The sequence below is a fragment of the Heterocephalus glaber genome, unplaced genomic scaffold (assembly GCF_053883595.1).
Source record: "Heterocephalus glaber isolate CG9 unplaced genomic scaffold, H.glaber_assembly_v1.0 deba00001733, whole genome shotgun sequence".
Taxonomy (NCBI): domain Eukaryota; kingdom Metazoa; phylum Chordata; class Mammalia; order Rodentia; family Bathyergidae; genus Heterocephalus; species Heterocephalus glaber.
The window spans coordinates 18,338,640-18,354,707 of NW_028258444.1; the positions used below are offsets into that span (position 1 = coordinate 18,338,640).

The 16,068-nt window shown below is 45.2% G+C and overlaps 1 protein-coding gene across 1 annotated transcript; it reads right to left on the reverse strand.

The window, feature by feature from the left end:
* Window positions 1-7,698: 7,698 nt before the first annotated feature.
* Window positions 7,699-11,272, reverse strand: Tuba1b (tubulin alpha 1b). The gene is made up of 4 exons (XM_004863036.4): window positions 11,053-11,272; window positions 9,583-9,805; window positions 9,295-9,443; window positions 7,699-8,867 (listed from the first exon to the last, which is right to left on the reverse strand). Exons 1-4 carry the CDS (start codon window positions 11,053-11,055, stop codon window positions 7,890-7,892), a joined length of 1,353 nt encoding a protein of 450 aa, XP_004863093.2. The 5' UTR covers window positions 11,056-11,272; the 3' UTR covers window positions 7,699-7,889.
* Window positions 11,273-16,068: the final 4,796 nt, after the last annotated feature.

Sequence of the window (16,068 nt, forward strand, 5' to 3'; positions counted from 1 at the left end):
CCTCTGCACAGTAGCGCCATAACCTCCAAAGCTTGCCCTCAGCAGCCCGGTAACCCATCTTTTATCTCTTCCTTCAGTGTGGGATGGAGACAGGGTCTCTCACGATGTAGACCAGGCTGGCCTCAAACTTGTGATGATCCTCGTGTCTCAGCCTCTTGCGTGTTGGGATTATAGGCGTATACCACCATGCCCAACTAGTTTTTCTTCTCTTTTCTCTTCCCTTCCCTTCCCTGCCTTTCCCTTTCCTTCCTTCCTTCCCCTTCCTTCCTTCCCTTCCCCCCATCTCTTTCTTTCTTTATCATTTTGCAGAACAGGAGATTAAACCCAGGGCCTTCACACTGAGCTACATCCCCAGGCTTTTAAATTTTTTTTAAATTTTATTTTGAGACAGGGTTTCTCTAAAGGTTTGAATTTGTAATCCTATCTTGGCCTCCCAGATTGCTGAGATTACACATATGTGCCATCCAGATTTCTCTTTTCTAAGCTAAACATCCTTAATTCTCTTGAGTTGGTCTACTTTAGTACCCCTTACAATTCCACTCACTCCTTGGAGGAAACTTTCTTATTTGTCCATGTCCCTATTTTTTGATTCTAGGATTGAACACTAGGCAAATGTTGTACCACTGAGCTACACTCCAGTCCTTTTAAATTCATTAACTAATTAATTAATTCATGCATGTGACACTAGGAATTGACTCTAGCATCTTCACACCGAGCTACATGCTCAGCCCTTTTTTATATTTTATTTTGAAACAAGTTCTCATTAAATTGCTGAGGCAAGGCTTGAACTTGTGATCCTCCTGCCTCAGCTTCCCAGAGTTCTGGGATTACAGGCTTGTGCCACCATGCCTGGTTTTTTTGTTTTGAGATAATCTCTTTATGTTGCCAGGCTACATAGAATTTGTATTCATTCCTCAGCCTCCGGAGTGACCAGGATTATTGGTGCCCAGCTCCCTACTGAAACAGAACTGGATAAGGACTGCACAGTGGGGTGCCCAGAGAAGACGCAGAGAGAAATATTCCCCTGCTGAGTGCCAAGCGCTTTTGCATTGAAGGAATATTTACAGTGACATCAGCCTGTTCTGGCAACTGGGTCACACCTTGCTTCATGGCGTGCATTCTTTGATTCATTGTGAGCCAGCGGAAGCTCCTACATGCCAGTATCATGAGGCATTCGAGCTGGGTCAAAGAGAAGCTGAGGGATCGATCTCCTTTATGAAGAAACTTCAGAAACTGGGCACAATGGTGCATGCCTGTAATCGCAGCTACTCAGGAGGCTGAGGCAGGAATATCTCAAGTTTGAGGGTAGTCTGGGCAACATAGTAAGACCCTATCTCAAAACAAAAAATAAAAAGGCCTGGGGGGCCAGGGATTTAGCTCAGTGGTTTCGCCACCTGCTGCGCAAGCTCAAGGACCCGAGTTCAATCCCCAGTACCAAAAAAAAAAAAAAAAAAGGCCTGGGGATATAGATCCGTGGTAGAGCTCCCCTGGGTTCAATTCCCAGTAAACACACACGCACGCACTTTCGTGTCATTAGAACAGAAAAGAACCCTTCCCATCTAGCCACCCTCTTCCCAAGGCTCCTTAGGGTGTTGGGGCCTGGGTTCAGTGTGAAGTGGGGAAGGCAGTGAAGTCACCCCTAACTCTCAGAATTAAAAGTGTGCCGTGAGACACATTTTTTTCTCTACCATGAAATCATTCAAGGCACATATTATACCATACTCCTAAATTTTATTTTCTTTAACAAAATTTTCCCCCACCTCCCTACAATTTTTTTTTTGGTACCAGGGATTGAACTCAGGTCCTTACGCTTGCAAGGCAGGTGGCAGAACCACTGAGCTAAATCCCCGGCCCTAAAAATTTTTATTAGTACATATATGCAGTACATAATGATTGCATTCATCATGGGAGTTGGTACACATACATAACACATTTTAATTCTTTTTACATTCTCTTCTCCTCCTCTCCCTCCACCAACATGAGCCAAGTTAAGTCTCTCCTTAAAACAACAAAAAACCAGAATTAAAAGTTTGAATAGGGCCGGGGATTTGGCTCAGTGGTTTTGCCACCTGCTGTGCAGGTGCAAGGACCAGAGTTCAATCCCTGGTACCAAAAAAAGTTTGAATCTCTGACCTTGCCGAAAACTAATTCTTGGAGTACTTATTGTGTTAATCAGATACTAAGCACTGAGCTAGACACTTTGTCTACTAGTAAGCAGTTCTTTTTTTTTTTTTTTGGTACTGGGGATTGAACTCAGGTCCTTGCGCTTGCAAGACAGGCGGCGAAACCACTGAGCTAAATCCCTGGCCCCTGAGCTAGACACTTTGTAATAAAATGATAGGCATAATACACAAGGTGCTTAACAAATCCGTTGGAAGAGAAATATATTAATCAGTGAGGTGTAGTGGCATGCACCTATAAGCCCAGCACTCAGGAGCCTGAGGCAGGAGGATCTCAAGTTTAAGGCCAGCCTGGGCTACCTAATGAGACCTTATCCCACCCCCCCACCCCCCAAATAGCAACAACAAAACTCACACAAATATGTAATTACCAAATGTGGTAAGTGCTATGAGAGAAAATAGAAGGATCTATGAAATACATAGTGGGGAATATGACCTAGTCTCTAGTTCCTTGAAGAGATATGGCCTTTGGGTTTTCTTCCTTGAAGGAAGGGAATGAGGTAACTGGACAAAAATGTGGGGGGAGTCCTTATAGCTGGAAAGTTGTTATAGTGAGGGAGAAGAGTGTTTAAAGGGCCCAGGCAGGAATGGCTATTAAGCTTGATTCTGTCATGTTGGACAGAGTAACATTGCAGCAGGCTGTCAGTTATGTCGGGGCGCAGTGGTTTATGGACCTGAGGGCAGAGAGAAGGAAGTTGGTCTTCACCACACAGCGACATCCACATCTATATTATGTCATGGTTTGTTAATGATTTTATATCAATACTGAGTGTAGATTGATGAGGCAACATGCTCTTCCTTTCTTGCGAGCACGCTAGGGGCGGGGCTGAGTCCAGAAACTCCTTGGAGGTGGGGTTTTCTCTGGCTGCCTGACTCACGGTGGCTTACCAAGAGGCCCAGCTGCTTCCAATAATTGTCAGAACAAAAAGCAACAAGCATGTAAATGCCGGGGATGGAAGGTCAGTCACTTCCTGTTTGTTTGCATCTTTTAATCTTAGCTCCAAGATAATGGCAAGGGCAGAATTCACAAATCTGAGTTTGACTCTCCTGGGCAGAGAACTCCTTGTCAGTAGTGCCATCTGCAGGGGAATAAGGAATTTGCCAGGAGTTTGGTATGATTGGGAGGGGAAAATGGCATCTCCGGAGAAAATGCTCTTCCCTGCTCCCTTGCTCAAGCCCCTTAGTCCAAGCGTGACTCTACTCTCCACAAGCTGAAAGACCTATGTTCCTTCTGACCTTGTGGCAGGCAATATTTAAGGTTCCTGGCCTTACCAGGAGCTGTGTCATTTTCCTTCCTGCCAATTAAATCTGTCACCTGTAATATGAGACACTGTACTTCTCCTATTTTAATAGTAACCTCAAGAACTGGAAGAGCACTGAGTTGCGAAAGCATTTCAGCAAACTGGTGTTAAAAAAGAAGGCTAGGTGTAAGTAAATTGAAAGTGTTGACATAGTTAATTATCGTTATTCTCATCATCAGTAAGTAAATACTCCTTGGACTTTTTCTTACTTTTCTTTTCTAAATAAATGGTTTGTTCCTTCCTCTTCTTCTCCTCCTCCCCCTCCCCCTCTTCTTCCTCTTCTCCTTCTTCATCTTCTCCTCTTCCTTTTCCTCCCTCTCCCTCGACCCCTCCTTCTTGTTTTTCTTAGTATTGGTGAGCAAACCCAGGAGTGCTCCACCACTGAGTTACATCCCCAGTCCTTTTGAGTTTTTGAGACATGATTTTACTAAGTTGCCCAGAATGGGCTTGAACTTGGCCTACCTGCCTCAGCCTCCCAAGAAGGTGAGATTGCAGGTGTATGTCATCACACCTTGGTTCACATTTTCCCCTTCTCAAAATAAAATATTTCAAGGGGCCGGGCATTTAGCTCAGTGGTTCCACCACCTGCCCCGCAAGCACAAGGACCCGAGTTCAATCCCCGGTACCAAAAAATAAATTAATTAAATAAAATAAAATACTTCAAGCATATAGGAAAAAAAGGATATAAATGTATAGCACATGGTGGCACAGGCCTGTAATCCCAGCACTTGGGAGGTTGGGGCAGGGGGATTGCTTTATTTGGAGGCCAGCTGGGCTATATAATGAGTTCATGGCCAGTCTGAGCTACATAGCAAGACTCTGTCTCAAAAAAAAGGGGGGGACAGATTTAGCTCAGTGGTTCTGCAGCCTGCCTCACAAGCACAAGGTTCCGAGTTCAATCCCCAGTACCAAAAATATATATATATATGATATTGTTTTACTCCATGCAAAAATTAGGGTTTTCTAAGCCATGGTAGTGTGTACCTATAAGCAATCCCAGCTACTTAACCTGTAGGAAGCTGAGGCAGGATCATTTCAAATTCAAGGTCAGGCTGGAGCATTTAGGGAGACCAAGTCTCAAAATTTAAAGAAAGAAAGAGAGAGAAGAGAAAGAGTGAGAGAGAAAAGAAGGAAGGAAGAGAAAGACAGAAAGAGAGAGAGAAAGAAAGAAAAAGAAAAGGCAGAGAGAGAGAAAGACAGAAAGAGAGAGAGAAAGAAAGAAAGAAAGAAAGAAAGAAAGAAAGAAAGAAAGAAAGAAAGAAAGAAAGAAAGAAAGAAAGAAAAAGAAAAGAAAGGCAGACAGACAGGAAGGCAGGCTGGGGTTGTAGCCCAATGCTGGGATCAATCACCAGTACTATAAAACACAAATTCATCACCACCAAAAAACACCTTAGGGTTTGTTTCTTTGTTTTTGTGGGATACAGACAATTTCTTAGTTGGGAAGTAAAAAAATAGTTGAAAGGGGCACAGTTCTGACAAAGAGAATCAGACTGGTCTCACCTTAGGGTTTTTTGTATATGATTCCCAGTGACTTTTTTCTTTTCTTTTAAAGTGGAACCTTACTAAGTTGCTCAAGCTGAGCTCTAATTTATGACCTTCCTGGCTCAGCCTCCCAGAGGCTGGGATCACAGGAATAGACCACTACACCTGGCTTACCTATTACTGTGCAGTTTCCTCCCATACTGAATAAGACTGACAGACATGTGTAATGCATAGGACACTGTTGGAATAACAGTGTGACTTTCAAGGTTTGGTCATGAGATCTTGTGGCTTCCCACTTGCCACAGTGGATCACTCTGGAGAACGCCTGCTGACAAGTCTGGAGACGCTTGCACAGCCCTGTGCAGAGGTTTGTGTGGTAAAGAAACAAGGCCACCTGCCAACAACAGCATTAACTTGCCAGGCGAAGTAATGAGCAATTTTTGACAGCAACCTCCTCTTCCTCCCACTCATTATTTTGACAGCATTTTTTTTTTTTTTAAGACAGGGTCTTGCTATGTAGTTCAGGCTAGCCTTGAACTATGTAGCTCAAATTCATGGGGATCCTCCTGCCTGTCTCCTGAGTGCTAGGGTTACAGGCATGTACCACCGCACCTGATAAGATCTTTTATTAAAATGATACACCCCTCCAGTCCAGTGTTTGGGGGTGTACCTCAGTGGTGTAGTGCTTGCCTACCAATGTGTGAGGCCCTGGTGATGCAAAACAAAATCAAAGACAAACCCCCTCTCTACAAACCAAATCAAACCAAACCATTACAATTCAAAATGTGGTTTCTGGTGGGCGTTGTGGTGCACTCCTGAACAGCCTTTTTTTTTGTTACCAGGGATCAAACTCGGGACCTTGTGCTTTCAAGTCAGGCAGCAGAACCACTGAGCTAAGTTCCCAGTCCTGTAAAATCCCAACATTTGGGAGATTGAGGCAGGAGGATCGCCAATAGCCTGGGTTACATTTTTTCTTTTTGCTAACTGGGATCGAACTCGGGTCCTTTTGCTTGCATAGCAGGTGGCAAAACCACTGAGCTAAATCCCTGGCCCCTGGGCTATATTTTGTGTTCAAGGACACAAAGGTACAGCAAAACACTTAGCTTCTTCTCAGTCCTGTCCCTCCATATATGTGCCAAAACTCTGAAAAAGCACATCATTCTGCACTCATGTATTTCCCTGATTTTAGGCCATCCAGGGAAACCTTCCTAGGTGATCTCTTGTCTGTGTTGCTGCTTCCCAGGCTCTGGTCTAATTTTCCTTTTTTTCTTCTTTTTTTGGGGGGAGGGTGCCAATTTGTTCAGTCTACAGGTCACTCAAAATGGTCTTCCTCAGGGAGTTAAGCATTGACCCAAATCTATCTCAATGTGGTCACTGAATCAGTAGGGTCCCCTGTGGCCTGTGATGGCCACATCTGTATTGGCCTGCATCGTGTTATTTATCTGAACACTATTTGTGCCAAATCATATCATTTAAGTAGCTGAGAACAACTTTCTGCAATCTTTTAAGGACTAGAAAAAAGCTAGGAAAATAAAGCTAGTATTCCCTACTCTTAAACCAAAGATATAACTATCCTTGGCAATAAAGTCCAGTGCTTTCAGAATTTGAAGGCTTCATTTTCTCCTAGGCCAAATTCACTATTTGGATCCCTTTTTCCTTTTGGCAGGCAGGGGGTAATGTCTGGACAGCGTCTCCCTCTGAAGCTCAGGCTGGCCTCAAACTTGACGTGATTCCCCCTGCCTCAGCCTCTCAAGTGCTGGAGTTATAGGCTTGTGCCACCACATCCAGCCTGCATCCTGTTGTCAGGAATTAAACCCACAAACTGATGTCCTCACATATGCAAACAGTACCTCAGAGATAGCCAGTTCTTTAAATGTAACCTTGAATGTTAAATTAAGTGCTTCCTTTTCTTGTAATCCAATCTTTATCCAGCAATACACCTGGCTTTAATTCTTCAATGTTTGGGTTTCTTCCCTAGCAGGACTTTTGTTAACCACTCCATGTTTTCTGGTCCTGCAACTTTTCCTCCCATCCATGCTGATTAAAAAATACTTCCTAGGGCCGGGGATTTAGCTCAGTGGTTTTGCTGCTTGCACAGGCACAAGGACCCAAGTTCGATCCCTGGTAACAAAAAAAAAAAAACCATGTAGTCCTTATCTTAGCCCGGGATTTAGCTCAGTGGTTTTGCCGCTGGCTGCACAAGCGCAAGGACCCCCACCCCCACCCTGCACCAAAAAAAAAAAAAACCACCAAAAACTTCCCACACAGTAGCCATTAACACACTAGTCAAACTATACCTAAACTCACTACCAAGTACACCATTTTTGGCAGCACAGGATATTGAACTCAGGCTCCAACAAACCCAAGAACAGTATTAGCAGTGATTGGCAGAATTTTTCTAAACCACTTGTTAACACTTAAGATGTTAATACCTAGTGTTAACCCAGCACCCAGGAGGCTGAGGCAGGATGATTGCCAAACGTTTGCGGCCAGGGATTTAACTTAGTGGTGCTGCTGCCCATCTCACAAGCACAAGACCATTTGATCTCCAGTACCAAAACTTTGAGGCCAGCCTATGCATAGTGAGACCGTTTCAGTGTTGAAAATCCAGGTCTTGTTTCTAGTTCAGTGTGCTCATAGTGGCAGGGTGTGATACTACAACCATATTGCAGGAACTCAATACTCCCAAAGTATGAACAATGATCAAGGCAGTCACAAAAACCCAGGAGGCAAACTTTCTTAAAGCATTTTACTTTCATATGATGGAAAAATCAGAGGTACACATGGAAAAGACATGATCACAGAAGATCTTGGACATGATCAAGTGAAGATGATCTAACCACAAAACCTTAGTGCTTCTCAGCTATGCTGAAGCTGAGGTTCTGGGAGCATGACATGCTGCAGGACTCAAAGGAATGGGTAACTATTATTCCTCTCCTTCTTCCTCACCTTCTCCTTCAACAGAATCCACTCCAACCTCCTCATAATCCTTCTCTAGGGCAGCCATGTCCTCCCGGGCCTCAGAAAACTCCCCTTCCTCCATCCCCTCACCCACATACCAGTGAACAAAGGCACGCTTGGCATACATCAGATCAAACTTGTGGTCCAGGCGAGCCCAGGCCTCAGCAATGGCTGTGGTGTTGCTCAGCATGCACACGGCCCGCTGCACCTTGGCCAGGTCTCCACCAGGAACCACAGTGGGAGGCTGGTAATTAATGCCAACCTTGAAGCCAGTGGGACACCAGTCCACAAACTGGATGCTGCGCTTGGTCTTGATGGTGGCAATGGCAGCATTGACATCTTTGGGAACCACATCACCTCGGTACAGCAGGCAGCAAGCCATGTATTTACCATGGCGAGGGTCACATTTCACCATCTGGTTGGCTGGCTCAAAGCAGGCATTGGTGATCTCTGCTACAGAAAGCTGTTCATGGTAGGCTTTCTCAGCAGAGATGACAGGGGCGTATGTGGCCAGAGGGAAGTGGATGCGGGGATAGGGCACCAGGTTGGTCTGGAATTCTGTCAGATCTACATTTAGGGCTCCATCAAATCTGAGGGAAGCAGTGATGGAAGACACAATCTGGCTAATAAGGCGGTTCAGGTTAGTGTAGGTTGGGCGCTCAATATCGAGGTTTCTACGACAGATGTCATAGATGGCCTCGTTGTCTACCATGAAGGCACAATCAGAGTGCTCCAGGGTGGTGTGGGTGGTGAGGATGGAGTTGTAGGGCTCAACTACAGCTGTGGAAACCTGGGGGGCTGGGTAAATGGAGAACTCCAGCTTGGACTTCTTGCCGTAGTCAACAGAGAGACGTTCCATCAGCAGGGAGGTGAACCCAGAGCCAGTTCCCCCACCAAAGCTGTGGAAAACCAAGAAGCCTTGTAGACCTGTGCACTGGTCAGCCTATAAGGGAAGAAAAAGGGAAAATATTTTAATGCTAAATTATTTTCTTATATAACACTACAATTTCTTTAAATCATAAGCTATTATTATCTGAATGATATAAGTTTAAGAAATTAGCAAAACAGACACATTACCAATTGTCTCATAACTCAGGACTGTGTGGTTTAAAAATCCAATATAAAATTAAGCGGCCTAATTTCACATTTTGGCAGGCACCAAAGGCTGAATGCATGCTGTCACTTGGCCACTTCATTTAACTTGCACTGGAACCTTCAACCACATTTTAAATACATTATTTGCCAGGTGTGGAGGTGCACTCCTATATAATCCCAGCACTTGACAAGCTGAGGGACCAAGACTGCTTCATTTCAAACCTGAACACACATTGAGTCCCTGTCTCAAAAAAAAAGTTACATATGGTATTTACCAGTTTCCGAATTCGGTCCAAGACGAGGTCAATGATCTCCTTGCCAATGGTGTAGTGTCCACGGGCATAGTTATTGGCAGCATCTTCCTTGCCTGTGATGAGCTGCTCAGGGTGGAAGAGCTGGCGGTAGGTACCAGTGCGCACTTCATCTGGAAGAGGAAAAGAAACCCACTGCCCATTACTACAAACCTGCACTTCAAGCCTGGACCATCAACAGAGCCCTCAAGCCGGACCTCATGTCCCAACACCCCAGGCCCCACATCCCATGGGTGTCCGAGGTCCACTCACCGATGACTGTGGGTTCCAGGTCTACAAACACTGCCCTGGGCACGTGTTTGCCAGCACCAGTCTCGCTGAAGAAGGTGTTGAAGGAGTCATCTCCTCCCCCAATGGTCTTGTCACTTGGCATCTGGCCATCGGGCTGGATGCCATGCTCCAGGCAGTAGAGCTCCCAGCAGGCGTTGCCAATCTGGACACCAGCCTGGCCAACATGGATGGAGATGCACTCACGCTGTGGGAGGAAGAAAAAGAAAGCTCAGGGTCAAAATTGTAAGCTAATCTATTAATGACAAGTAGAAAAACAGTCATGGAATCTTAACCTCAAGAAAAACAGGGCCAGGGATTTAGCTCAGTGGTTTCGCCGCCTGCTGTGCAAGCCCAAGGACCCGAGTTCGATCCCTGGTACCAAAAAAAGAAGAAAAACAGACTTAACCTAGAAGACTGCTTAGTCACAGCTTCTCCTTTGGAGAACCAAGGCAGGGAGGACGCCATCTGTTCACCCAGTGGCCAGGCCCCACAGTGCTCTTTTAGCCTAAGTGGCCAGATATCCCGACAACTCTTGGCACAGGAACCACGTGGCCGGAGCAGGGCAGAAAAAAATGTCGTCTGCCGCTACAAGGGCGCGGCTCTGCGGCTTAGGGAAGGAGCAAACCGGTGGGTACGTCACCCTTGTTCCCGACGGGGCCGAGCAGCTGCTGACCCATGAAGACCTCCCTCGCCTTCCCGAAGCCAGCACCTCTACATCAATCTGAATGTTAACCGGGCATTAAGAGCAACACAGATCTGGAGCAAGATCAGATTTCCAATCCCTCCAAGGGCCATTATCTATTCCCTCAAGAATTCCTATCGTAGCAAGGGAGGAAGATGGCCGCCATGAGCTGTTCGGAGTTGCGTTTTCCGAATATGCTGCGATGTACTTCGTGCTACACTGTTAAGGACCCCTTCCCCATATTTCTCTTAGTATTTTCATTGAAAACGAAGGGGAAAAAAAAAACTCAGGGCAATAGACACGCCCTGCAGCCGCAGATACAAAGCGCCAGAGCGCGCACGCAGACTGCAGTAGCGCTTTCCCGCCGCCATTGGGCGGGAAGGTAACGGTCGCGCGTGCGCTTTGTCTTCTGCGCACTCCCGCCCTCGCCCCCCCCCCCCGCCTTTCGCGCCAAGGAGGAAGTGAGGGCGGGGAGTCTGCGCGCGCGAGCCCGCCCGAAGGGGCGACGCAGGGGGAAGGGCACACGATGGAAGACGGCAGGGTCTTGAGGCGCGGTGCCCAGCCATCTTTACGAGAGGAATCCATCAGCTCCCTTTATCCAGCCCTCTGCTGTTCTCCAAAAACCTCACTCTCATCCACTCCCGCCCTCGCCTCTTCTCTAACCGGATGGCGTTCGTCCCAACTCGCTCTAATGAAAGGCCCTTCACGCCTCTCCGGCTCGTTTTTTCTCCCAGTCTTCCCGAACACCGCCTGGCGTAAGGCCCACTCACCATGATAGCTACGGGTCAGGGGGGGCGAAGGCGACAGGAGCAGACACCGGGTCCCGGTTACCGTCCTCGACAAGCTAAGAGTCGAGGTAAGTAACGCACTGGGGTGGGGGCGGCGCGGGAGCCTCTTAAGTAGAGGCCAGGGAGGGGCGGGTGGGCCCCGCCTCCGGCCCTTCGCGTCCACTGGGCGTCGGGCTTGGCCGCCGCAGAGGCGGGCTCGGGCTCGGTGCCTGGGCCCCCTCCCTGCGCGCGGCCTGAGAGGCGGGGCCCGCGCCTGCGGACTGTGCGCCAGTGCTGCAGACTGCGGCGCGCTGCTGCTAGGATCTGGGGCCAGGGAGGGACCTAGAGAAATCGATCTGGGAGTGGGAAAGGAGCCTTGCTTTGGTGCGAACGAACGATTCCTAAGGCTCGTGGTATAAAATGCAGAAACTCCTGGTCTGAATAGCTCTGCTGATTATTTTCCTGTTTGCCATAGTTGCTCAGTGAGTTTTCCCTTTTTCTTTTCTCACTTCATTTGAAAAGGTATTTTGTATCTACTTGATAACGTGGAGGATGTGAGCTTTAGAAAACCGAGTAGATGTGTTTGTCTCAAAACTAAAGGCACATGCTGGAATCCAGCAGATGGTACTCCAGTCGTTGGAGGAGCGGCCCTAGGCGTGGATGCCTGGGGATGAGGCAGAGCAGGCTCTGCGGTTAAACCCAGGCCGCCGACTTGATGGAGCAGCCCAGCGGGGCCTTGTCAAAAAGATTTACTTAAAAACTCACCGTGGTAGCTGAATTGAAGAAGTAAAGCGAAATTCGAGGAAAGAGGAAATAAATGTTTTCACACTGAAGAATATTAGGAAGTAGCTGGAGGGGGTGTTTGTATGTGTGTGTGTGTGTTAGCGTTTTCAAAATAAGACTGCTTGACATTTTATGAAGAGATCAGTTGGTTATAGGTTAGTGCTTAGGAGCCCCAATTTATAGTGAATAGACCAGCTCCCAATCTATTCCAGGACCATAAACTACATTGCTAAACCTTGGATCAAAATTCGTAAGGCGGTTAGGTCTGAAGACTATCTTTAAAACTGCAGAGGGATATAGGCGGTTCCTGGTTTGAAAGGTAAGGAAGAAGTCCAGAAGGGAAAGTTTGATTGGACTAATTCGAGGACGAATTGAAGATAGGGGAAACTGGAGAAGCTAAAGAATATAGCTGGTGAGGAAGGTGAAATTGATTAGGGATGGGTCTAGATTTAGGAGTGCCCTAAAAGACTACAAAAGCCCTGTGGGTGAAGATTCCAGAAGCAGCTTCAAGTGTTCAACATAAGAATAACCCAGAGTGGGGAGGAATCAAGCCTTTTTCCATTCGGTTCTTAGAAGTACCCGATTTCAACAAGCCAATTAAAAAAATAACAGTGAAATCACCTGTTTAAAAACGGGGTGGGGGGGAACTGCAGAGGAGGATGGCCGCAAGTTCTAGGCCAGCCTGGCCTACGTAGTAAGTTCAAGGCCAGCCTAAACTGCATATTGAGACCCTATCTCAAAAAAACCAGAACAGCAACAAAAAAACACCTGTTCTGCAGAAATATATTTCTGTTGCTAAACTATTCACAATGTCCTCCTGGTGATGGTTATACAGAAAAGGGAAACATGACAGTAAAAATCATAGTTGGTATTTAGTTACTACTTTATTCACATTTGACAAAGCTTCACCTGCTGTTTCAGACAACAAATTTATACTGTTAATATATGTGTACATTTTGTAAGGGGATAAGTATATGGATGAATACATATAATCTCTAGCCATCTGAACCTGGCAAGCAGAGGAGAAAGTTCTTATTTATATGTGATAAGTAAATACTTTTGCTAGTCCTTTCAGTGGTTTTTGACTGAAAATCTAAATTGCTCGTATTTTCCAAACTGGGTTAGAGGATCAGGGACATATCTGAATATTGTTCTTACTTACTCTTTTTCCACATAAGTATTCTTTTTATTTTTTTTTTTTTTGGTACCGGGGATCAAACTTGGGACCTTTCGCTTGCGAGGCAGGCAGCGGAACCACTCAGCTAAATCCCCGGCCCCACATAAGTATTCTTGAAAGTAGACTGAAAACAGATAGCCCCTCCTAAATGGAAGAATGAATGTTAAGAGGACCATCCTAAAAAAAAAAAAAAAAGAGGACCATCCTGCTGAATTCCCTTTTGCTATCTGCTCTAGAGGAAAAGCCATTTGAAAGCAGGCACCTCTGCTTCTAGCTCTGCAGAATATCAGAGCTTTCCCTGCAGGGATTTGGTCTTGTGGGCCCATGTGTGTCCCCAGATACCTTCCTAAAACCATTAGCTTTGCTAGTTGTTATCATGGTATTTCCCTGTTGTGAATGAGGAAGTATTTAAAGTTCTGTGTGTATGTGTGTGTGTGTGTGTGTGTGTGTGTGTGTGTGTGTGATTTTCTTCTTTATGTTTTTGTTTTTAGGTCCTTGATGATATCTCAGGTTCTAGAGTAATAGAACTAACAGAGATCTTTAAATATAATCTAGTTTGCTATCTTTATGCTAGAAAGATATTGAACTCTGATTATTTTTCTTTTTCTTTTCTTTTTTATTTTTTTTGTACTGGAGATCAAACTCAGGTCCTTCTGTTTTCGAGGCAGGCAGCGGAACCACTGAGCTAAATCCCCAGCCCAAAGCTGACATTTTTTAACCCCTACTAAAACCTACATGAAGACTGGCCATGGTGGTGGACACCTGTAATCCCAGCACTCGAGAGGCAAAGGCAGGAGAATCACTGAGTTCAAGGACAGCCTGGGCTACATAGTGAGACCCTTCTCAAAAAACAAAAAAAAACCCTACATGGTTCTATTTGTTTATATGTATATGTATAAATTTAAATAGGTATCTATATAACATAAACACAGCATTTCCAGTGATGTTACATTTTCGTTGATTACATAAGCCTTTCCTCTGTTAGATTTTTTTCACAGACTTTATTTGCTTTGAGCCTTTGGTGTAGTAAGAAACCCTGTGTTTGGGCCTGGGATGTAATTCAGTGGCACAGTGCCTGCCTGGCAAGCACAAGATCCTGAGTTTAGTCCACTGTACCAAAAAAAACGCCCTATGTTGCAATTTGAGCCACTTCCATCTTTGCTACCTAACATCCCCTAGCCATTTGCCGCTGTTCTGTCTGCATCTGTTCTGTGCTTTCAGTAATGGTTTTTGATAGTTCTGTTTGGGATTTGGATGTGAAAGTTCACAAAATATTTTGTTGATTTGACCAGCTGTACAAAGAAAGACAAAAATAACAAATAATTCTCAGCACTCTGGGAGGCTGAGGCAGGAGAATCACAAGTTTAAGCCCAGCCTGGGCAACCTGGTGACTTGGTGAGATCCAGTCTCAAAAAATAAAGGGCTGAAGATGTAGCTCAGTGTAAAGGTCCTGGGTTCAATCCCCAGTACCACAAAAACCAAATCAAAACAAACGAAAAAAATCACAACAAAGCACACAAAAACATTTACCAATCATCAACTATTTATATATAATTTAGCCTTTATTCTTTTTTTATTTTTTTTATTCTTTTTTTAAGTGAAGGGTTATAATAATGACATTTTACTTTTTTAATTTTAATTTTTAATTGTTGTTTGGTACTAGGACTTGAACTCAAGGCCTTCCCATTGAGCTACATCTCTAATACTTTATTTTTTATTTTGAGACCAAGTTACCAAGTCACTAAGTTACCTGGGCTGGGCTGGAATTTGTGATCTGCTTAATCCTTCCAGAGTGCTAGGATTACAGATGTACACCACCATGTCATTTAGCCTTTATTCTTCTTTATCCTCGTGATAGAAATTTATACATGCCATTTTGTGTTCTGCTTTTTCCACAGACAAATGGTATGGGAAAAGAAATTTGACTTTTTTTTTTGAGAAAGGGTTTTGCAAGCCAGGCATGATGGTACATGTTATAGGCTGGGATAAGAGATCCTAGCACCTGAGAGGCTGAGGCAGGAGGATTGTTGTGAGTTCAAGACTAACCTGGGAAGGTGGGCATGGTGGTGTACACCTATAATCCCAACACTGGGGAGGCAGGAGGATTGACACAAGTTGGAGGCCAGCCTGGGCTACATAGTAAGTTTAGGGCCAGCTTGAACTACAAAGCAACACTGTCTCAAACAGGACAAAAACAAAAAAAGACCAGCTTGGGCTTCATAGTGAGACTCTGTCTTGAACCAGCCAGGGATTTAGCTCAGTGGTCCCACCACCTGCCTTGAAAGTACAAGGTCCTGAGTTCAATCCCTGGTACAAAAAAAAAAAAAAAAAAAGGATCTCGCTATGCAGTATAGTCTGGCCCTGAACTCACTATGAGCTCTGGTTGCCCTTGAGCCTGTGGTAATCCTCCTGCCTCAGCCTCCCAAGTGCTGGGATTACAGGTGTGCACCAGGATGCCCAGCAGAAATTTGACTTTGATAGCAGCTAAAACTAGATTTTAACTTGGTCAATAGTGGTATGACTTTAGACCCTTAATTAACTTTTTTTATTTGTAGCCCAGGTTGGTTTCAAACCCATGTTCCTCTTGCCTCACTTTCCTGGAGTGGTGGGATTACAGGTATGTGCCACCACACTTGGCTTCAATTAACTTTCTTTGAACTTCATTTATGAATGAGGATCATTACAATAAGTCCCAGATTTACAAACATTTGAGTTGCGAACTTTCACAATACTAACAGACCTGGCATTACAAACATCCAGAGATGTGGGCCGGGGATTTGGCTCAGTGGTTTCGCCACCTGCTGCGCAAGCACAAGGACCCGAGTTCAATCCCTGGTACCAAAAAAAAAAACAAAACTCATAGATGTGAACAAATAGCAGAAATAGCTCACCTGTCTGCCAGACATTTTCACAGTTGTGATACTGTGTGCTTGCTGTACTGTGTCATAGTGTACAGTAGTACAGTGTCAATCAGAGCCCAGGATGTCCAGAAGCAAGAGGAAAGTACTGGTGGTGTGGAGGGGACTGCTAGGAAGCGCAAAACAATAACCATGGAAACA

Bases quoted from the DNA above. Each gene is read 5' to 3' on its own strand.
- Tuba1b (XM_004863036.4), bottom strand. The intron at 9,444-9,582 runs GTGAGTGGACCT...TTCCTCTTCCAG, and splicing joins CCTGGAACCCACAGTCATCG to ATGAAGTGCGCACTGGTACC. The intron at 8,868-9,294 runs GTAAATACCATA...CTTCCCTTATAG, and splicing joins TGGACCGAATTCGGAAACTG to GCTGACCAGTGCACAGGTCT.